This window comes from Cervus elaphus, chromosome 30, assembly GCF_910594005.1.
Source record: "Cervus elaphus chromosome 30, mCerEla1.1, whole genome shotgun sequence".
NCBI lineage: Eukaryota > Metazoa > Chordata > Mammalia > Artiodactyla > Cervidae > Cervus > Cervus elaphus.
In genome coordinates, this window is record NC_057844.1 from 4,197,568 (window position 1) to 4,222,148 (window position 24,581).

Sequence of the window (24,581 nt, forward strand, 5' to 3'; positions counted from 1 at the left end):
GTGGAACCAAGACTGTTCATCTGGGTTCCTTGAGTAGCAAGGGGTTTGATGTTCAAGGGACTAGAGGAAATGCCTCCAAGAGAATCTGGAGAGGGAGTTGAGAGAAGCTGGAGAGTGTTACACTCAGTGTTGATCTGACGGCAGGTGAAGGAGAGACGGCAGGAAGAAGGTTGGAGGGAAGTGTCTTAGGGCACTGTGCAGTTCCAGGAGGACTTAGCAAGGTGGTTGGGGGATCCTCCAGCCAAAGTCCTGGGGATCCCAGCATCGGGCACATTTCAGCACTCTTGCTGGGATCAGATGTTGACTGGTGGAGCCCATGGGAAATGCGGCTCCATCAAACCTGTTGTGATGGGTGTCACAGGGCTGCAGCCGGGGCTGTTGGTCATTTATACTCAACTGCGGTCAAAGATTAAAAGTGCATGTTCATGGCTGCTATAAAGACAGAGGTTTCTTAGAAAAAAAAAAGGGGAAAAAAAACTTCTTCAGTCTCTATGGATTTTGTTGAGTTCAATTACAGAATAGCTCTTTGAAAGAGGTTTCTTAACTTAAAAAAAAGGGATGGAAAGCTTCTTCAGTCTCTATGGATTTTGTTGAGTTCAATTACAGAATAGGTCTTTGCAAATTTGATTGGATCAAATTTTTCCATAATACTGAAAAAAAAATGACAGTTTTTCCTTTTTTTTAATGTAAAAAATTGAGGAGCTTCCCTGGTGGTCCAGTGAAGACGCCATGCTTCCAGTGCAGGGAGCGCAGGTTCAGTCCATGGTCAGGAGATTAAGACCCCACGGGCTGCTCAGCACAGCCAGCCCCCCAGAAAGATGCTTACCTGTTGGATGTTTCAGGTCACTAAAGTGTTAGAACCAGGGCAGGAAAAGTGACCCTCAGTTCAGCTATCACTGTGCTTTGAAATGTGTTACTGGGCAATAATTGACAGATATGACATTGAAGAAAATGTTACAATGCCTGTTTGAATTTAGCCAAATTTGTTAGCTTCTGTTTATTTCCCTTATGGTTAAGACTCTTAAGGCCCTTAGGCTCAAAATGTACCTGAGTTTAATTTTGCCCATGACCAAACAAAGGACTTCCTATAACAAATGGTCATAACTTGATTGACTGTTTCTTTTTGTTTCAAGTATCTCCTACCCCCTCAAAAAAGTCAATGTTAAGTAAAATTACTTTTAATATCAAGTATGTCATTCTCACATTTATTGAAGGCCCAAATGAAGACTACAGAGTATAGTTGGACATTTATTTTTTAAGACCACTGTTGGGGCATTCCAAAAGGATGCAGAGATCAAATTATTTTGATTCCTCTCTGTTTTTGATTACTGCTTTTATTGAGGCTTGCAAGAGTATGGTTACTGTATCTGTATGAATCAAAAGGTTAATACATTAAATGAACAAGTAAATAATATGCCATTAAGCTAATAAACATTAAAGAAGCAAGAGTAAAATAATATTCTAATGTAAACTCACATGGTCATATGGAGTACACACTTCAGTATAGTAAGCTAGTGGGTAACATTTTTATCCTAGAGTATGCTGCCAATTTTCTGAATCTATGTAATGCATTTTTTCACTTACGCTATAATAGACCACCAGAAAGATATAGGTAACTCATGACTCAAGATAACAGCAAAGTTTCATAATTAACCAGTCGGTTAATTATTCAGTGATTGCTGTGCAGAGTTCTGCTAGATGTTAGAACAATAAAGATGAATGAAATACACTCCTTAAGCTCTTAAGAAGCTTATTCTCAGGAATTCAGAGCTTGCTAATATTTCGTATGAATACTGTGATACTAGCATCTCAACAAAATGGAAGAACACAGAAAGAATTCATGGATATCTCAGGGGGAGTATCTGAATAAATCTGTAAAAATCCAGGTTCCGTCTTGAATCCAGCTGTTCGTATTCATGTAAATTAGAGCCTCTTGATCCTATGATTTATTTGTCTGAATTTGTATGAGATATATGCAGTTTCACCCAAGCTCTGACTTGTCCTCTTACTGTGTCTATCATTTATAGAACATTTTATTAGAAATATAAGTAAAGTATAGGACTTCACATTTGCTGACATAATTCACCCTTTTCTGTGTTTGTCTTCATAATGCAGTAGTCAGGTTTAGTTTATATTCTGGATTAACGCTTGAGATTTCAAAATTCCTTGGTATTTCTTTTGTTGCACTGGAGGCAAGATATTTGTCTGTAAGCATCATTTACTCATTTTACTCACTTGATAAGTGTGGAATTTGATTGTGCAAAGAGAGACAGGATTTCTGCTGTGGCGCTGAGATGAATAGCTGTGTGACCTGGTTCTTCCAGGCCCAGAGAGCCGGCATTCACTGGTTCTGATAGAGTTTTTATTGAAGTACTTCACGGGTGCTGGTTTGCGGTCTGCATTCAGCTTGTGAAGCTGATATGTGTTCAGTGTAGGATAGCCATCATTTTACATATGAAAGCATCTCCTCGTATTCAGGACGAACCTGTTGCCCAATTGTGAGCTTTCTAAAGAATACTTGCTTTTGCTGTTTGTCGGATAACTTTTCAGTTCCTTTGGCATGATCTTGGAGAAAGCATTTGTGCTAGTGGCCTCGGCAAAACGCGGACAAGTCGGTGGTTGGTCTTAAGCATCACAGCTCTTAGTGTGCCTGGAATTTTGTGCTCAAACTTGTTAGTCGAAAAAGGGTTGGAAACCGAAAGTTAAAGATGCATAAAATGTGAATGTTTTTCTCCTTTTGTGTTGCACATAGTGATAGATAGCATTACATTAAATTATGTGGTAGAGGAAATTTAGGTAATATGTATTTACATATGATGAAACCCCCTCACTTCATTTTCAAGGGCGGAAAACTACTTTGCTGATTAAGTGATGTTAATTCCTGTGTGTGTCTTTGTCTTGCTGTTTAATTTCTGTCTACTTCTAATGATTTTCCTTTGATCATTTGCCTTGTTCTAAGATTGCCTTTGACAAGCTCTGTCCCTCTTTTTGAACATCTTTGCGACTTTTGCTTGCAGTTTATGTGTCCCTTGTTATACGTCTAGTCAAGGCTGTGGTTTTTCCAGTGGTCTTTACTTTCTGGTTCATGTCGTTGCTGACCCTTTCCCCGCCGCTTGTGGTTGCGGTTTTGGCTACGTGTTTTTCTCGTCCTTTCTCGTGTGGGTTTTGTAGTGCGTTTTCAGTTTGCTGCTGCTCCTGAGGAAATCCTCAGCTATCCTGAATTCTAGCTGGCATGCCTGTGTGCATGTGTGCAGACATGTCTTTATAGCTAGAAGTTATGTTAAAAGTAGCTTTTCTCATGTAAGCTTCCTTTCTGATAATGGGGGCAAGAATAACAATTAAGTTTATAGCATTTACTTTCTAAATCATTAAAATGGAGTCCATGATCTAACACCTAGAGATGTCTTACTTAGAAGCCTTGTTTTAACCAAAGGTCAATAAGCAGTTTTTCTAAAGTGTTAATAAAGTGTTTCTAAACACGCGTTTGCAGTGAGGAGGAGAATATTTTAGGGTCAGTTTAATTGTCTGCTTTCATGTACTGGTTGTTGATGGGACATGAGAGAGAGAGTTTTCCAAGTGGAAGAGCAATTCTGGCCCTTTGCAGAAACTGCTCGTTAAGTCACCAGTTTGCCAGATGCAGTGGTCATGATCTTATTTGACACAGTTGATCACTCTCCCTGTTGACACACTTTCCTCCCATATTTTTTGGACTTCTCCTTGTTTGTTTTCTACCACATTATATCTTTCTACTTTTCTTTAACTCATTTCCCCAATCTATAAATCAAAACCTACGGTTGAAATTGATGAAACTGAAATGTCCCAGCCAGTTCTTGGACCTCTTCTCTCTCTCTCTCTCTCTCTCTCTCTCTCTCTCTCCTTTTTTGATGATCATCTGAGATTGGTTTTTACATGCAATTGCTATGGTAATCTCTTTCTTGAACTAGGGTCTCCTATATCCAATTTCCTTTTCTACTTCTTTGGATAAGGATCAATATTAGGTATTTCCAACTTAACATCTCTAAAATGGAACTCCTGATCTTTCTTCCCAAACCTGTTTCCTCTGTTTATCCGTATTTATTTTCCATCTTAATAAATGACTGTCAGCTTTTAAATTGCTCTGGTCAGAAATTGTGGAGTCAGTCTTGACTCCTCCCTTCCTTTAGTAGTGATTTCTGTCTTTTTCTTTTCATAGTTGTGTCCCCAGTACCAATAAGTCCTTAGTAGACATCACTAACAGGCTTGGAAGGAATGAAATGCGTAACCTAATAAACAGAGAGGGTCTGCTGCCCCAAGATAGAGCCTTTATGTAACTTAGGATGCTCCCAGGAGGAGGGCAGAAACTCCTGTTTTCTTACCCCCTTCAGTGATCAGTTCTGGGTGAGGTAGCTTTTGTCTGCCTTTCAAACTGTTAGTATGGCATACTTAATGCGAATTAATGGAGATCATATATGCTATGTTATTGGAACATCAAGCAGAACATGATGATTAATTCCTTATGATGAATATCACAATTTCATTATTTCCTGGAGTTTCTGTTAATATCCTGGCATTCAGTAACTAATTTTTTAAATGAATGTGATTCCTAATGTACATTTCAGTTTTAAAAGCAGGATTTATTCTAGTCTCCTGTGAAATTTGTTTCTCTCCTTGCATCTCATGTGTCTGTTAATACTCCCACCTCCTATCTTGTTGAAAAACAAAGGTGGGAGGACTTGCAAATTCTTTTCTTTAGTCTCAATCACATGTTCACCCAGCCATCACATGTTTTAGAAAGGTTGTTCAAGACCTCCTCATTGCTCACTGAGGTTACCGCTATGATAGCTTTATTTCCCTGCCATGCTGTGTGGCATGTGGGATCTTAGTTCCATGACCAGGGATTGAACCTGTGGCCCTTGCATTGGAAGATTTGTGTCTCAACCACTGGATCATTAGGGGAGTCCTAAGATCACTTCTTCACTTAATCTGTTACCTCTGTTATTACCTCTCCTCTGCATGAAATCTTTTATGATCCTCTCTATTTCCAGCTGAACCAGCACTCTCTGATTTGGCCTAGGAGGCTGTGCTTCATCGAAGTCTGGCCTCATCTTTAATGAGTCCTTCCCCTGCTCTCCCACTTACTACCTTTACAGACTGCTCAGAAAATCTGAATTCCTTGTGATTCAATAGAAGGGCCCAGGGCTTTGAATATGTTAACTCTTACATTTGAACACCTTGGTCTTCCTCTTCATCTGGCTGCCTGTCTTCCAATCAATCCGTGAGAGTCAGTTCTGCTCCTCAGCTGTCCTTGTTTTATTACTGTCTCCATATGCTCATATAATGTATTCTCACATATCTGTTCGGGTGTATTTTTGTTATTGTACCTACTTATCTTCACTCGGGTAGACAGCGTGTGCCGTTTTACCTTTTAGCTCCTGAGCCTTTTCTACTGTCTATAGAAGTTGATTCATATACTGGTATGCTCTATCAGTGTGAAATCATGTGGTAAAACAGGTCCAAATATCTCAATGTATGTATTAAAAACCTAGAAGGAACTCTTTGGTCTTTACCTTGACTATAGAATTCTTCATCTGTAAGAAAATAAATCAATACATTTTACTGTATGTAGACATATGTTTACAGGCTATAAATTAATCAAAGAGTGGGTATAGGTCGTGATAATGGTAAATTACCATTAGAATTGGGAAAGGATCTTAAAGAATTAAATTCATTATTTCAGTTTGTCAATTTCCTATTTTTCCTTTTATTGGAAATTGCCTTTAAAATGTTTCCTGGAAGCAATTTGGATGATCCTTTCCACTTGTTTCTCTTCAATTTTGTGCTAATATTGTCCTATGTATATTGACTTTCCATTTAGGTGATATTTGCTGCTAATTTTTAGGTTGTTTATTTTTGCTGCTTTCTTTGAGTTGTCTATAATTTGCATCTTTTCTGGAAACCTGGTGACTAATGCTAATTTAATTTCTCTGAACGTATAGAAACATGATTTGTATGCTGTTTGAGATCTTTTATAATGCTGAAAAAAATTGTGGGTACTGGGTAATGACTGGCAAGGAAGTGCAAAGAAAGCCTTTTAAACTTGACTTTTTGACATGAACTGTTTACAGTTGAGTGAACATGTACTGAAAGGTAGACTCTGTTTTAAGTTTTTCTTTTCTTTTTCTTCTAAATATGTTTTTCTTTTCCCTCTCTTTCAGATTTTGACAGTAGAGGCATGCTGGCCAGATTTTAGTGTTTAGATATCAAATAGAACAATTATAATATATTTCAACCAGCTGGAACTCAGACCCCTGTTGGTGTTTTAATCCCAAAATGGCGTTTTAAATTCATATAGACCTTGCCTTAAGGGATGGAGAAAGGACAATTTAGAGAGCAGCATGAGGTTAAACATATTGATCAGTATGCTAGTCTTTCTTGTTGGCTTTTGGTAGAATGTAGACTTAGAAAAATAACCATTGACAACAATGAAGAATTCTTTGCTACCCTAGAAACAGTCTTCTTTGTTTTCATTATATAGATTTTTGATAATGAAAGATACAGTTCAGCCAGTAATTAAAAAAAAAATGATATCCAAGTTGAAAGTTGGAGTTCCAGGGTGAAAGTTGAGAAAATATGATTTTTAATTTTTAGCTCAGTTGGCCATGTTATTTCTTTATGTCTTCTTAATAAACATAACATACAGTAAGTCTGAGTTTTTGTCAAAGTGTAGGGACCAGTGCCTGGTCAGTTAAGTAATAAGTAAGTAAGTAAGTGTTAGTTTTTCAGTTGTGCCCGACTCTTTGTGACCCCATTGACTGCAGCCCACCAGGCTCCTCTGTCCATGAGATTTTCCAGGCAAGGATACTGGAGTGGGTTGCCATTTCTTTCTCCAGGGGATCTTCCCAACCCAGGGATCAAACCAGTAATTAGCCTTGCAATGTTCATAATACAGTTTTTGGTTATAGCAACCCCATTAACTAGATGCATGCCTTAGTTAATTCTTATTGACTTAAAGTCTTTGGGTTTCTCTTGATGAATAGGAAGTTATTTGATTATCCTAGTTTAGCTAAGTGTTACCTAAGGATATTTATAGTTTTTCAACTAATGTGTGTTCAGTTTATGTCTTGTGTGCATGGAATATTTTTGGACAAGAACTTAACTTTTGGTTGGAGTGAATTAAAAACTCCACTGAAAATATATTTCTTGTATAATTTATAATTGACTAAAGTATTTTACATTCAAATTATCGTTTTAATAGACTCACCTGTGAAGGAAGATATTTGATAATACTTGGAACACAGCCTTGATGTCTCAGTGCTATTACTCCTTTTTAAATGTCTGATCCAAGTCTAAGTCTTACTGTGTAATTTATTATAGGTAGCGTGTATGCAGCTCATCAATGCCCTTGTTACATCTCCTGATGACTTGGACTTCAGGCTTCACATCAGAAATGAATTTATGCGTTGTGGATTGAAAGAGATATTGCCAGTAAGTGCCCTGCAGTCTTCTTATTAATATTTAAATTAAAGAAGTACTTGAGTAGGGGGAAATTTAGATAAATTACTTTCAAGAATAATTTATCTATGGGAAAAAAGGCTTGAGTATAAAATCTATTTTTGAAATACAGACGATAACTTTTGAATATTAGTTAACACTTTTAAGTCTTTGAATGCTATAAATCAAATTGAGTGGTTTGTTTATTGTTTATATTTTTCATTAATTTTTTGCATTATTAAAACCAAACAGTTCCTCATAATTTCAATTTAATATCTGTAGAATTTAAAACATATTAAGAATGATGGCTTGGATATCCAACTTAAAGTCTTTGATGAGCATAAGGAAGAAGATTTGATGGAGTTCTCCCATCGCCTTGAAGATATTAGAGCTGAATTTGAATATCCTTTTGTCTGATGTCCAATCATATATATATATATTAATTACTAATAATTGCTGCTAAATCTTAAACAGTCAGCCCCTAACCCTAAAATATTAAACTTCTGAAGCCATTTCTAGGTAAATGCTATAAAATCAAAACTCTGTTGAATCAGAGGGATGTTTGTATAAACCTTTTTATTTTATTAGTTTATATGTGTTTTTATGAAAACATGCTTATATAAATGAATGCTGCACGTTAAAACTGGATACTGGAGGCCTCTTAATGTGCACATGTGCAGTCTGTTCTTTCTGTTTGGAGCCCCGCTGCCCCCAGTGCTTTCCGGCATTAGGAGTAGGCCCCTTAGCCTGCTGGTTATTTCTGCCCTGTACCTTGCATGTATTTTCTTACGAGCCTTGGCTGGCTCTGTGTCTCTGCAGACGTCTGTGTTTGTGCCGCATCTCTGTCTTCCACGGGAGTGCGCCGTGGTAGGTAATGCCTGGCACCGGCTCTCGGTCACGGCTGCCCCAGAGCCCAGGGCCGCCTTCGTGAGCAGCTCTCTGCCGCTCTGCCAGAGCGCCTTGGTGCGAGAGAGGAGACTGGCTGGAGCCGACTGCGGAGGGGAGGCTGGAGAGTGTCGTGCGGCTTCCCTCTGCTCTCACAGCTGGCCACACGCGCTTTATCACATGCTCGGTCTGTGCGGTCCTGGTTTGGCGTAAGACAGCATCTTCTGAGGCCTTACACAGCAGATTCCGTGTCACTTACCGCCGTTGCTGGGTGTAGAGGGCAAATAAATCCACATATTCCTTAATCTGTTTACTGAAGCGAATGATCTTTACAACATGCTGTGGAACACAGTTAAGGAAACCAGAGCAGAGGGGTATTTCATTTCAATTCTGCAGCATCTTTTGCTGATTCGAAATGATTATTTTATAAGGTAAGAGGAAGCTATATTCTAATATTTTCTTTCACTAATAAAATTATATTGTGAAATTCACCAGCTGTTTGATTTGAACATCACATATTTTTAAGATTTCTTTCTTTTATAGTATTAATTCATAGTATACAGTGTTTCCTATGGGCATATATTTAGATAGATGATGGTATAAAATGATATTACTATTACTTTTTAAGCTCTAGCAGATTCTTGGTTACAAGTTTTCATCTGAATAAAAATAAGAACTAGCAACAAATTTACTTATTACTAATTTATTGCATGATGAATAATATTTTCTGCTTAGTCCTTGGGCAGTAGGAATGGTGTTGATAAGTTTCTTTTCATAAGTTATAAAAAAGATACTAAAATATCACTTTTATTAGTGTTTAAGTAGCTAGAAAGTTCCTTAATAGTACAGTTATGTTTAATGTTGCTAATGTATCAGAAAGCTATACAAGTAACTTTTGAAGTCATTTGGTTATACCTTAGACATCTTGAACTCAGCAAATTGTTTAAAGAAATTAACTGTTATCCACATCTGCCTGTAGTTATATGGGTTTCCCAGGTGGTTCAGTGGTAAACAATCCATCTGTCAATGCAAGAGACTCAAGAGATGTAGGTTTGATCCATGGGTTGGGAAGATCTCCTGGTGTAGGAAATGGCAACCCACTCCAGTATTCTTGCTTGGAAACTTCCATGGTCAGAGGGGCTTAGCGGGCTACATACATGTCCATGGGGTCACAAAGAGTCAGACACGGCTGAGTAACTGAGCACCACCCTCTATGGGTAGTAGCACTTAAGCTGCTGTATTGTTATGAAGATTGAAATGATAACATGAGTGAGACTCCTAGCCAGATATGGTGTATGCTCAATAAATACTATCTATACCTTCTTTCCTTTTTTATTGCTGTTTTATGAAGGAAGCTAAGATCTTTTGAGTATGAAGCCATTTTGGCTGCCTTTAACTTTGCTGAAATTTTTTCTCAAATACTGTGGATAGTATGTCTTTTCTTATTCTGATTTCAAGTAGAAGGAGTTGTTAGTTTCATTCAGGCTGTGTCCTCTGGGTGATGTCAGAGGGAGTAATTTAGGTTTTTGATGTACCTAACAAGTGAGCAGTTTTACCGAAACATGGTAAAACTTTAGGTTGCGATTAGTATGACCGCCTGTTCTACTTCCTTCCTTTGTAGAATTGGCAAATCCCAAGGTCTTCTAAAATGAGAGTCAGGAACCTGTTAGGCTTCATTTGCTTGTTTCTCAATTTTTATTTAAATAAGACAGTTTATTGAACCACTTTATAAATGCTAGGTAAAAAATACTAATATTTGATTAAATATGATTTTTGAAAATCATAGGTACCCTAATTGTAACATTGTACTCTTCTGAAAATTTAAAAATAAACTTGAGACTTTCACTCATTCTAAAGTAACCCCATCCTTTTCTTGATCCCTGTATTTTCCAAAAATTTAAGACTGTTGATTGCTTTTGAAGGTTTGAATGTATCCATAGTGTGGCAAAGGGCCTGTAGTTATATGGGTTTCCCTGGTGGCTTAGTGGTAAAGAATCTGCCAGCAATGCAGGAGCCTCAAAAGAAGTGGGTTTGATCCCTGGGTCGGGAAGATCCCTTGGAGGAGAGCTCGGCAACCCACCTCAATATTCTTGGCTAGAGAATTCGATGGATGGGAGCCTGGCAGGCTACAGTCCACAGGGTCACAAAGAGTTGGACGTTGGACACCCCTGAAGCAACTTAGCACACACACATAGTGCTGTAAAGGAGGTTATTTCTTACTTAGGATTCTAGTCCCTTCATCTGTGCTCTGGAGGACATGTGGTTTTTAAACTTCAGAACAGATTAAAAAGCACAACTCTTGTGGGGCATGCTCAGGCAAGCCTATCACTTTAGTAGAATCAACTGTCTAGAGAAATACATTGTAGTGTTACTGAAAATACAAGTCTGTGTGCCTGACTCACAGTGAGGCCAAACAATACTAAGACATTGGAGTTTGGAACAGAGAAAAGTTTACTGCAGAGCCAGGCAAGAAGATGGGTAGCTCATGCTTTAAAATTCCCAAATTCCCCCAAAGCTTTCAACAAAGCCCTTTCATAGGAAAGGTGGGGAGGGTCGTGGTTAGTTGGTACAGACCTCCTGGTGTGAAATTCTTATTCTTGAAGTCAGGTCACAGTCAGGTGAAGATGTTCCTGTAAATCTCTACCAAACAAATGTTCTTCTCTGTCCTGACAACAAAGTGCCAAGTCCCAGGGCACAGCCCTCACCCTCCAAAGTCCAGGTCCTGGCCAAGAGGAGGCCCACCTCAGTTGGCGGCTCCCTCAGGGCCAGGTTCCCAGACTCTGTCCAGCTGCCATCGCTGAGGAGCCTGGCACCCAGGACCCAACTGGCCCTCCGTTCCTCAGGCCCCCAAAAGGGGGCAGGAGGCAGGGCCCACAGCCTGTGGCCTAGGCCAACGGCTGCCGCTCTTCGCTCACAGAGACAGAGGTTGCAGAGTGGTTCCCCAGCGCCTCAAGGCCCCGGCTCATGGGTGGCCATGGGGAAGGCTCTGGAGCCTCTGACGCATCTCTGGCCTCCTCCCTGGGTGCCCAGCTCACCTGCTGGTTCTGGGCCAGGGAACAGGCTGGAGGGCCCCAGGCAGAGGCCAGGGTCCGCTCTTCCCTGACTCCCCCTCATGGCCGCGCCCCACTCTTGGCTGACCACCCCTTCCACCCCGCCCCGTGGCTTCCTGACAAGCGGTCGCCTGTGGGCGGGGCCCACTCTAGCACCGACCAATGGCTGAGTGGGACCCGTTGCCAGGTAACGGGGCACAGAGTAGTGTTGCCCAGCAACGGCTACATGCTAAGGCTGCTCTCACTGTACTCTGTCATAGTAGCATTATCAAAGTGTTATTAGTGAGCCATAGAAGTTCCTCTCCTTTGGTCAGTTTTTCAGGATCACTTTTGAAGTTTGATAATCATCTGTGTTCCCTTCTTCCTTGGCTCTTTCAGCCCAAGGCCCTTGGTCTTCATTCCAGATCTGGTTGCTATGAAGGCAGAGTTCCTCCTGTGACTGCTTAGTCAAGACCCCACTGGTTCTTTCCCATGGACCAAAATTCTCTTATTTATTACTGTTTGTTGTTGTTTATTCTTCTTTTAAAAATTTATTTTATAATTAAAGGATAATTGCTTTACAGAATTTTGTTGTTTTCCATTAAACCTCAATAGGAATCAGCCATAGGTGTACATGTACCCCCTCCCTTTTGAATCTCCCTCCCATCTCCCTCCCCATCCCACCCCCTAGATTGTTTATTCTTATAGTGGGAATATATTTATTACAGGATAGAGTCACAATTATGGTCATTTACATGATACTTTTGCTATATATTCTTTAAAATTCTTCTGTATTTACCTTTTAGTTCACATACAGTAAATTTTACTTTTGTTGTGCAGTCCCATGTACCTTGTTCTTTTCGGTTTACCTCTTCATTTTTTTGGTTTTGCTATCTCAAGTGGACCTGGATTTTACCTTTCAGAGATCTTCAGTTTTCTGGACATTTTCACTTGATGAACATTTAGAATTAATATTGATAATTAATAAACAAAATTTCTAAAGCTTTTAATAAGCTAATTTTCATTGTAGAGTGCAAAATATTCTCACTTAAAAGAATTCAATCTATGAATTTAAATCTTTGCTCACTTTTGCTTTTGGGACAAAAGGAAATTTTACTGAAATGGAGCTCAGTTGGAAAATATACAGCAAAGGCCCCACGAAAAATCAAATGCAGCAAGGTAATTGGAAGGTGGATAGAAGATCAAATTCAATTCTGTAACAAATTATTGAAGGCTTATTGTGTGCAAAATAGCATGTGAGTTGAATGTGCATGGAGATAATTTCTGATTTTGGTAAAAAAACTGCAGAGAAAGGGAAGTTGACTTCAAAATATTCTCCAACAAAAATTACATTTTATATTAGTGAAGTAATCACATTTATATTTATTCCTTAATTAGGTTGTTTACATATTACTCTGACATTCACTACCTTACTAATATCTCACATCAAGATTGTTTTCTAGATTTATGTTTCTGGAATCCATAAGTATATTGTTCTTTACTCTTGTTATCTTGCTGAAAGAGTTTCTGCATCAGTTTTCATCTGCATTATAAATGAGCTCATAATTTAGAATGGTGGAACTGAGAAAGCATTTAATGAAATTATGGTTTTTAAAAAATGACACAAAATAACGTATTAATTTAAATGTTTTATTAAAACAACATCAAGATAACATTAACTAAGAGTAAAAAAGGGACAGAATGTGTCATCTCAATTTTTAAAAGTGATAGAAATGTGTGCAATTTATATATAAATACCTCAAGTGTAAATGTGGTTATTACAGCTAAGACATTAGCTAGGGGATTATTTCTTTAAAAGAAGTTGTGAAAGTTGAGGAAAGCAATGATTATGCCTTCTTGCCTTGATCTGTACCTAAGAATACTCTCTTAAATAGTCACTCTACGACAGTTAATGAACATTTTCTTATTTGCTAATGTTGAATTCTAGTTTATTTTATTCAGTGTAATGAATGGTTTATTGGGTGTAAGTAGGTAGGTCCAGAGCAGCAGGTCATAGATTACAGGGATGGAAAGCTGAAGTTGCTGAAGTGCCATCACATACATAGTGAGAAGAAGGTGGAGAGGAAAAACTGTGCAAAATGTCATTGAGAAGAAGTAAGTCTTCCTGAGTGGTTGGGATGGAGGCCTATGCTCCCCACCCCTGCCCATAACTGTAGTTTGGTTTTGTTTGTAAAATCTTCTGGATAACTGTAGTTTGGTTTTGTTTGTAAAATCTTTTGCATTTGTTGGCTTGAGTTGTTTCAAAGGATTTCTTTAACTTGTTACTCATACAGTTGGACTGAACTTAATTGTAGTTACAAATGAAGCCTGTTGAGGATTTTAATTAAATTTAAACTTTGGAGAAAAATTGTTAAACTGAATTTTTCTAGCTTTAAGTAAAAAATATTCATTTGATATTGTTTATAATTCACATTATCCCAAACATTGTAAAAACAGTGAACTGTATGGTTTTAAGAAACTTCCAGATAATTTTTTAGAAAATATGTCTTCTGATTTGTAAAATAAAATGAATTAATGGTAACCCTTTCAGTAAGGTATAGTGATAGGCTGATGATCTCTGCTGAGGACTGTGTTTAAGCATGTATCAGTATCACTTCATTTGAATATTCTCTTTTTCACTGCCTACTAATTAACTCAAGGTTCTGACTTTCATAAGAAAATGATCTTTAACGCACACTGTATTTATAACTAAAAGATTACGAAAACATTAATGTGTTAAAATCATTAGAAGGTAAGTGACATTTGTATTTACTGTCACTCCCATGTTACGTCTGTTATATCAACTGTTAAAACTGCACAGTAGTATATTATTGAACTGGAAATCAAGCTACTGAATGAAATAGCTTTGTTTTGATGTAAAGTTACACTGATAAATTGAGTGTACCTTTATTCTTTTCCTTGGTTCTAGGCAACAGTACTTCAAATTAATTGATGAGTGTGTATCTCAGATTGTACTGCATAGAGATGGGATGGATCCAGACTTCACATATCGAAAAAGACTAGACTTAGATTTGAGTCAGTTTGTTGGTGAGTGTGTCACTGTTATTTAAATGGAAATACCTTCTGTCCCTTACCCATGGGTTAGTGCTAGAGTGTTGTTTCTTGCAATGTGGACTCTGGAGGGTCCTGGATACCCTTTCAGAAGGTCCTACTAGTCAAATCTATTTTCACAATGGTACTGAGACATTATTTGCCTTTTTCACCATCTTGATATTTGCAGAACAATATTGAGAAAACTGCTGGCACCCTGTTGTAAAGCAAGGCAGTAGCACCAAACCTCAGTAGCCCTGGGATTCTTTGGTAAAACAGAAGAAATGAAACTGCTATTTTTTACTCAAGAATGTTCTTGATAAAGAACTAAAAAAATATTAATTGTATTAGACATTTACCTTTGTGTATACAAATTTCAATATTCTGTGTGAATATATTCAAACTTCAATATATTGTATGTGTGAGTCACTTGTGCTGCAAACCAGAGTCCAAAAGGAAGTACTTGTGTAATTGCCTGAGTTGCCAGCTGAGATGCCTGCCTTTTTTTTTTTTTTTAATCTTTGAAAAAGTGATTGTTACACAAATTGTAGCTACTTAGATGTGAGTGTTTGGCACACACTTTCCTTAGAATGAGATGAAGATAGACTATGTTACCAATGATAAAATCCAAGCATTTATGTAAAAATTTGAGTTTGGAAAACTTGTATTTGCTACTGTCATCCCGGCAGCGCTAAATTTTTTTCTGATGAGATTAGTGGTGATATTACCCTATACGATTATTTTGATACTGTATGATGAGATGTATCACCATTTGAAGGATCTGTATGACTCTGTAAACCACTCTTTCCCAGATGACCAGGGCTTGATGTGTCTAAATGATTTATAAGTAACAGAGTGCAAAACAGTCTTTGAAAGGATATGTGATTCCACATGGTAACTAATGTTTAAGAAGTTACCATACGTCAAATCTTGATTTAATATTCAAAGAGTATTATTTGCATGGAGTTGTTTTTTTCCTCATAAAATATTTGAGTTCAGGAAGAAGTGTGAGATGCATAGAATGAGAAGGTAGTAGACAATACTAATGACACTGATAAAGCAAATGCTTGTTTCTTTCCCTAAGAGAGAAGAAATTAGAAGTTCCTGGGGGTAGGAGGGACACAGAAATAAAGGAAAATATTCTCTAAATGTATAGCAGACTAAAACATGGAATGATTTTGAATAGTGTCTGAAGAGAAAGTTTTTTCTACCTGGACATTAGGAATATTTTTCTTGAATAGGTGAGAGGTTTTGACATTGAATTCTTGAGAAGGAAATAAAATCTTTGAATACTTCTTGCCTATATAAGTGAAAGTAATTACATATTTAAATAAATTCATTCTGTTAATTGATTATAAATGTTTCAAATAAACTTACAGACACAATGCAGAAGACTTAAATACAGAAGAGAGTTTCACTGTGTTAACATGCTTAGGTGGGAGACAGATGTTGGAAAGTATAGAGCACAGATAACATAATAAGGTGGGATTCAAGAGATGCTGTCTGTGCAATAGGAATCAGAGGATTAAGTATTAATTTAGTGCTACAGAGCCAGCCAAGTGAAAAAAACTTACAGAGAATTAGGATTATACAGGAAAGTATAACTTGGGAAGTTATCCATAATGCCCTACATAGTTAAATCAAGAAATAACTGTGTACACACTGTATTTGGAGTTGAGCAGCTAACCACGAAAGTAATCTGATACAGAAAGAGCTGCAAGTGGTCCCATTCAGGAAGTGGGGCTAGTTTTGGATGCAGTGATTGGTTGATTCTTGCTTTTCATAAGTTGTTTTGTAGTATGTTTTATTAAACAATTTTCATTATTGCTTTCATTAAAAAAGAAAGAAGGGATATAGTACATCATGAGACATCCATATGAATTACTTCTCCTGTGAAGTGTCCCATCCTGTGGATTCCTATCAGAGCTTTATAATCTATTATTAGTGGATATTTATTTGCAGTTTTTTGCTAACAATATTTTAATGAATCTTCTTACTTAAAAGCAAAGTCCTAGAAATAGAATTACTGGGTGAAAGAAGTATTTATTTTAAATTTTAGTACATATTGCATAGTTTCTTATTAGCAAAGTTCCTTAATGATACTTCCAACTGTTTTTAGGAGAGTTGGATTCCCCATGCTATCCCCAGTACTTGGCATTAGGGATTATTTAATTTTTGCTTATTTCTAATTAAAATTTGTATATTTTCATATTATTAGGAAAATTCAATTATCTGTTCTTATGGCTTATCAATTTTTAGATTTTTATTCCTAATTTTATGCTCATTGTTATTGTACATTTTCCCCATTTGTATTGGCTATCATCTTCTCCTTTTCCTTCAAAATATGAACTGAGGATAGCTACCTTTGTTGCTATGTACAGTTGAACTCCTCCTTTTGCTTAATACAAGGTTAACATTATGGTTGGGTTTATCTTTCCTCTTATATTTTATGACCTTGGTATCATGCTTAGAAAATCGTTCTCCATTATATATTATATACTTCTCCATTTTGTTTATTACTGACATGATTTCTGATTTTTCTCAGTGATTTTTTTCTTTCTAAACTTTTAAAGTAACAGTGAATTTAAGAAAAATTTTGTCATTGCAATTTTAGATATTTGCATAGATGAAGCAAAACTAGAAGAGTTTGAAGAGAAAGCATCAGAACTTAACAAGAAAGTAAGTAGTTTGAATAACTTCACAAGACTTACAGGGGGACTCCTGCAGCTATATTTCTGCCTCAGGGACTCTCTGTGTTCTTCCAATTTCCTTCTTTACTTCCTTTGGGTGTTTGCACAGATGCCATCCTCTGAGAACTTCCTATTTAAACATTTAAACTCCTCACTCCCAACTCCGACCCTCCCTATGCTTCTTTCCTTGTTTTTCTACTGTTGTATTTATCGCCATCTGACATGCTACATCATTTATGTATCTGTGTGTGTATATACAAATGTCTTGTCTGTTTCTCCCTCTGTACTAAAATTTATGAAGGGTTTTTGTTAGCTTTATTCACTATCACAGCACCTAAAACAATATTTTTTGAATGAGTGAATGAATAAATAAATGACTGACAATATAGAGTCAGAATTTTAAGATTGGAGTATTTCTGAAGGCCTCAGATAATTTAGGCCCTTAAGATTGAAATTATATCTAAAAATTTTAAGTGAAAGTTTAATTTGGTTTTTGTTTTGATTAAAGTTGCTTCATAAGACTCAGCGGAACCATTTAAAGTTGTCTTTTTCATAGATCATAAGTATTGGGTGTCAGCAGTTTCATTTGTTCCTGTCCCAGTAGTGTTGTTGACCATCCAGCCATCCCCCACCTTTCTGTAAGATAGTGCGTTGTGCTTTTGTCTCTACTTAGTGGGTACCTATTAGACTGGTTCTTGATCTTAAAATTTTATTTTTAAATTTTATTATCTTTTGTTGCTGGAGTCTTCACATTTTAAGTAGTTTGCTCTGATTTGAATTCTTAGGGCTGGTTCCTTTCGTTGGAGGAATCATGGTAGTAACTGCTACCACTACCTCAATGTACTCAAGGAACATTTAGACTGACTTAGGCACCAAGCCAGAGTCTACATTTTTGATGTGTCAAGCCCTAAATGAACCTTGAGAGAACTGTACATTTTTAATAGACTTTTAAGATAAAACATCTTAGGGCTTCCCTAATAGCTCAGTTGGTAAAGAATCCGCTTGCAATGCAGGAAAGGCCAGTTCAGTTCCTGGGTCAGGAAGATCCACTGGAGAAGGGATAGGCTACCCACTCCAGTATTCTTGGGCTTCCCTGGTGGCTCAGCTGGTAAAGAGTCCGCCTGCAATGCGGGAGATCTGGGTTCGATCCCCGGGTTGGGAAGATCCCCTGAAGAAGGGAAAGGCTACCCACTCCAATATTCTGGCCTGAAGAATTCCATGGACTGTATAGTCCACAGGATCACAGAGAGTCGGACATGACTGAGTGACTTTAAGTTTCACTTTTACATGGAGAACTTTGTAAGGGCCCTGTCTAAGAAGTCCTAAGTTTCACCAAATCCTTAGAGAGTATTATCTCCCCGACCTTTGGCTGCAGGCTCGGATTACAGCTGTGGATATTAACATCGCCATTTTTGCAAAGTGACTTAGTTAATGGGGGAAACAAAGTAATCGATACTTTAAGTGTCCTAAGTGTTCCAGTTGATAGATGTTTGTGTTGTATGGTGACCTCTCACCCACTGACTCTGTGTTCCAAGCTCAGTAAATAAGACTTTCACTCACTGTAGGAAAGGAGTAGCAGACTTTCAAGTTACTTGGTTTGAATGAATCTCAGATAGTTTAAATGGGCTTTTATAATCTTTTTTTTGGTTTACAGTATTTGTATATGATAACTTTCTCAAAACATTGTTTTAAAATTGTAAGCTTTTAGTGTAAATAGAAGAAAGACCTTGTTCAAGGTTAGTTGTCTCCTTTCAGTCAGCAGTTATGTGTCTTAGGTATATTCAGAAAATATTGTTCACTCCATAAAAAATTTCTATTGCCATACCATTTTGTATGTGTCAGCAAGAATTTTTTCTGATAGCTTTATAAGGACACATGTAAATACTTTGCTTTAGGCAGGAAGCTATCATGGTTGCTAGACACATTCTTTATTTTAATGCATAAATTTGAAAAATGAAGACTAGAAATGTCAGAAAGTACATAGAGAGTATTGAGTTATCAGCCTTCTTGTATAGATGCACTAATTCACTTACCTGAGGGAATGAAATTAAGTAGAACCTCAACCTTAACTGTGTTTCTTGACATTTTTGCATGTAATTTTGTAAGTGTAATATTGCTCTACTGACTCCTTTCGGAGAGGAAGCCTATCATTTCAGTTTTTGTAAAGTGCATCTTTAATGGAGATTCATTTTATCCTCAAGGCTACTGTGATTTCACTATGGATATTATAAAAATGCTAAAGCAAAGTTTATATTTTGTCTGATCCTTTTATAGGGGAGGATGTAGAAATTTATCTCTCTTGTAAGTAATACAGATACTCTCAGTATGGTAAAGTTAATTTAGTAAGCTTTCTTTGAGTGTAGTAACTATGATTCTGGTTGTTTTGATAGTTTTAGTTTTGTTCCTATAAATAATTCTTTTTCCTTCTGCATCTTATTCTAAGACCTAAGACAGGACAGTGTACATATTGATATTATGAGAAAGGCTTCTTCATTCTTACTCTCATAAGAATTTAGTTTTCTGTTTCTTACTAAGCAGCAGTAAACATTGACTGAGTGTTCATAGAGAGGAGAATAGAGAAAATGACCTCATAGAGATATTTGAGACTGGGAGATTGAGGACCTTTATGATATTGACATGGTTATTCAACATATAAAGGAAAGTTTGACAGGAATTGGCTGATGATTTCACTCAACAAAAGAGTTTAATTTGTAAATATAAAGCTTTTGTAAAGGTGATGAATAAAACAGAAAAGGTCTCATTATTAGTGAGCTTCCAGGTTGGTGAGCATTACTGAGGTGTATGATACTACATTTTGAAGGTTTTATAATACAGGATGATAACAGTTGTTTTAGGAAAACCCTGTCTGGTGTGTAAGCCTGTAGGAAGGATCTCGGGTGGCGAGGCAACACTTGCCCTGGGAAGTAATGGCTACTGTGAGCCCTGATGGATAGTGGGAGGCAGCAAGGTGACTGTCCGAGGAGGAGGCACAGGTACATTCATTCTGAGTTTCTTATACCAAGCTTAACATCTTCAAAACCAAATTCTTCATTCTTGTCTCTAAAAATGTCATTCCCTCAAATTATAATCCTTTTTTGCCGGCTTTCAAAGCAACAGAACAACATGGTTATCTTAGTTATAGCCTTTCGCTCATTTCCTCTGTTCAGTCAGATGCTGGTTTTTGATTCTGTTTATACATATATATTTTCCTCCTTTTCTTGTGCTGTTTTCTGTTGAGCTCCAGCAGGGCTTGCGTCCATGCCGGGACGCTGCAGCGCCGCACCGCACTGATGCCCAGCACACCGTTCCGTCCACTGTCCGTGCTGCTGCTCGCTGGGTTTTCCAGAGTGCAAGTCTGATTACGTTGCTTTCCTGTGATAAATACTCTAAAAGTTGTCTGTAGTTATTAGGGAAAAGAAGAAAGCTTTTTGGTTTATTGTGAACTTCCTTTCCATAGCTTGGCTCTGGTGTATCTCTAGCTCTATCCTCTGCAGTTTGTTCTCAGACCTCGTTCTGTGGCCCTTACAAGGGATGCCTGTCATTCATGTACACACCGTATGAGTCACGAGGCAGGCTACGCTTCTCAGCTGGTGACTCAAGTTCTTCCAGCCTTAGATCAAGCATCATTGCTCCAGGAATGACACACATGCCTCCTGGCCTTTCTCTATTTGCATAGATTTTGGATGGTTAGTTTGTTTTGATTTTGCCACCAGACACTATGCTTACTAAACACAATGATCATATTCTTTTAAACTCTGTACCCCTAGTCCCTGCCACTCTGAGAAACACATAATAGTCATGCTTTTAGATACTTATTGAATAAAGAAGTGGAATGGGACCAGATATCAGGTGGTTCTTAGGTATTAGGTTAATAAGTGTGGTTTTTATAATGAAGCTACTAAAGATTTAAGACAAAGGAGTCATGATATGTGAGCTGTCTTTTGGATGGAACAGCAGTATTAAAAAAACAAAGTTTGTAGAGAGAAAGACAATATTGGTTTTGAAAATACTGGAATGCTTCCTTACTTTTTAAAAACCTTTCTTAAGTTGGAAATATATTTATAGACTGGTTTGCAGTCTGGAATGCAGTTGTGAATCTGGAGCTGATGATGGGGACTTGGAAGCCACCAGTGTATGGAGATCCTATTCCTAATCTGAAGAGTAACCCTCATTTGACTGTGTTTTAAAGTCTCAAGGCTACATTTGTGAAGTATTTGTATTTTTTAGTGACTACTTTTTTCTTTTTTGAAACGGAGTCAAGTACGTGTTCTTGATCATGAGACAGAGCTCATGTTTATCTCTGCTAGTAGGGGGATTTTCGTGAAGATGATGGCAAGGTGAAACTGTTTGAGTGCAGGATGGTGACTTGTGATAAGTGGCTATATCAACTAGAAGACTCATTGGATTTACCAAATTTTATCACTTGCCTTCCTCCCTCAAAGTGTTGCACTAAGGTCTTTGAAAGATTAATTTATCATTAATTTTCCAAAGATTAATGATAAAGAAGATGGAGTTTATCCTCTTAAACTTTTGATGAAGGTTAGAACATATATTAGGTCCTTAAGTTTCTGATGCTGTTTTACAAAAAAAGGAAATAATTGATGCATTTACAAAATGGAGTTATTTATTAATAAAAAATATTGAAATGAAATTCTTTTAAATCATGTTGATAAACTTGAGACATTTCAAGTATAAGTTTTCACAGGTAGGGGTCAGGGAATTCAGTACAGTGCCTTGCTCTCCATTATTTTACACAAAGTTGCAATGGTATTTTGGGACACTTAAGAAAAATGCCAGTGTTCTGGATAACTGTAAGCCCAGTTTGTTCTGCTGAGAGGATAAGGTCACAGATTTCATTTCTGGCTTTGTCTGCTCCTTTTCAAATGAATGATTTTGGTGGGACCCTGAGGGACCTAGAGAAAAGCTGTGGGTGACTTAGCAAAAGCCTGCCTCCACTCCTTTCATAAAAGTTATGTGTCACTAACAGATCATTAGAGTCACATTTCTATATGAAGAATAGTGCTTTTTATTTTCATCTTTCTCTGTGTCTTGTATGTTTCTTTTTTTTTTTTTTTCAGTTTGAAAAAGAGTTTACCGACCACCAAGAAACTCAGGCTCAATTGCAGAAAAAAGAGGCAGAGATTAATGAGCTTCAAGCAGAGTTACAAGCTTTTAAATCACAGGTAAAATACTATCTACCTGGAGTGAATTTGGGTATTGAAAACTCACAGGGTAACAAAGGTTGTATCATGTCCTCACAGCATCAAAATGTTGAAACTTTAATTTTACTTGTATGTTTTCATATTTTTGTTTATATATATTTCTATTCTGTGTTTAAATTTTTAAAGTTATTTTGCCTCCTTTTTTTTTAATTTGCTTTTTTAAAAATGTCTGGTATCTTCCTTGTGTTGCATTTCGGTTTTGTTCCTGATGTCATGTGTTTGCTAGGTAATTAAGCACTAAGGGTAAGAAAGTCTTTTATATTAGATTTGTCATTCATCGCTGATCTTTATCCTACTACAGAAAATTATTGCTCAAGCTATTTATTTTTCAAAACCTTCAGCCTATGGGTACTTGCAGTGAAAGATAACCTCTAGCTGAATGAGAACATTTTCTGATAATTTTTCAATTTCCAAAAGTAAACAGATTTAAAACATGACAAAAAAGGGAGCAAATCTGGATTATGAAGTAGATAGCTCACATATACTCTCTGCACACAAAACAGGTAGCAAGAAATACGTTATCTACATGTTTTACATGGATGAAAGTAAGGAAGTAGAATATCCATAGCTAAATTCCTTCATGTAGATTTACATGCAAGATGATGAGCAATAAGTATAGTTTTGCTATCTTCCTTTCATCCTAATTTATGGTTATGTTGAAATAATGTTAGGCATACTTTTTCCTATGTTATTTGCAATTTTGTTCTCTTTTTTACTTAGTGTATAGTTTTGTTGCAGAGTCTATCTGAAGATACTCTAGGAATTACCTGTTAGTGTTTAATTTTGGGGGAAAAAATAGAATCTATCTACAAGAAAATTCTCAATGATCATCTTTCTCTAGTGCTGCAAGAGAAGGTACCACAATTTGTTGAAAGTTTTCATCTTTCTTATGTGGTTCCCTCTCCCTCATATTAAAGAAACATTCGGCTGTGTTTTCTATATTTCAGATTGAGCTTTAGACACTGAAATATTCATGACAATTTTTTCCTGGTCCAGGCTAGTATAAATTTAGACTTTCCTTTTAATTTTTCCCAATTGAAGCATTTCTTGTAAATCTATGTTAGAAAATTTTAGTTTATAGAAAACATATTCACTGTGTTTGAATATGTTATTGCTGCATATGATTTTATATAAAGCGGGAATATATTTACATTTTGAAACAGATTAAATCAAGCAGTCTCCTCTGTTGTTTTAGATTGTGTACAGTGATCACCTCTGTTTATGTACAGTGATCACCTCTGTTTATGTCTGTCAGAAGAGAGCCTGTCATTAGAGACTCGACGTTGACCACATACTCAGTTTTGAAGAACAACTGACAAATCCTTTCTTTGGATTAGTTTGTATTTCTCATGAAATGTATGCATTTGCCTTAATATACTTCTCTTTCATCAAAGCCATGCTGATTATAAAGGTTATGAATAAAATGTGTTCTGTTATCCATGACTTCATTCCTTGTGTCACGTAACAGCCAAGCGCTCTTAGACGCTGAGGACAGACTGGGGGGCAAGGTGCTCATGGTGTCTGGCCTCATCAGTGACATTCTCAAGTCACTCACACTCATCAAAGTCTAGAGCAGAAATTCACCTTTGCCTTTGTTTTAAGACATTAGTTGTTAACTACACATGTCTATTGAATGTGAGTACAATGTACACATATCCCTAAGGTTCAAAGGGCTGTGGTATCCACTATCACAGCAACCCAGCACTAAAGTGATTCTTCTTTATACTTAATGGTTTTGATAAGGCATGTTTTTTGATTGTGGTCTCAATTTCTCTTAAATACCTTTTCTTTGTGCTGATTTTGGATGTTGATTTCAAGCCTTTGTATGTAATCTATTTTCCGTAATTTTAGCATAAAACTTTAAAATGATTTATTAATAGTTATATAGCTATATGCCTTAGAGTTGAAGTTGGTTTCAGGAAATCATCATCACAGAAATTATTTATCAACTCCTATCACCTTTATGGTAGTAAAAATGCATCTACTTTTATTAAGCAACAGAAGCATAAGGATAGAAGTGCCTAGTAACCAGGTCGTGTTTTGCTTTTCCAGGTCTTACTAAGAATCTTAGTTAATTTTTCCTGAAGGGTACAGGCATGGTGTGGCAATATTATTTCCCTCTCTTTTTCTGGATCTTATTTATTTATTTATGTATTTATTTACTAACTTAAATGCTGGTGTCCCGCAGAATTCTGTATATAAACCTTTCCTCACGCTCGGTCCTCTGGGTGAAC

At 37.0% G+C, this 24,581-nt stretch overlaps 1 protein-coding gene across 6 annotated transcripts in view; it reads left to right on the forward strand.

Annotated features, from left to right (window-relative positions):
• The window catches only part of DIAPH3 (diaphanous related formin 3), a 530,827-nt gene that overhangs the window by 176,743 nt on the left and 329,503 nt on the right, over nt 1-24,581 (forward strand). For all 6 annotated transcript variants that reach the window (XM_043892388.1, XM_043892390.1, XM_043892386.1 and 3 more), the window contains 6 exons: nt 7,354-7,464; nt 7,753-7,871; nt 8,670-8,786; nt 14,314-14,432; nt 17,050-17,114; nt 22,204-22,308. In XM_043892388.1, coding sequence (XP_043748323.1) covers nt 7,354-7,464; nt 7,753-7,871; nt 8,670-8,786; nt 14,314-14,432; nt 17,050-17,114; nt 22,204-22,308 — 636 coding nt within the window. The remainder of the gene's footprint in view (nt 1-7,353; nt 7,465-7,752; nt 7,872-8,669; nt 8,787-14,313; nt 14,433-17,049; nt 17,115-22,203; nt 22,309-24,581) is intronic.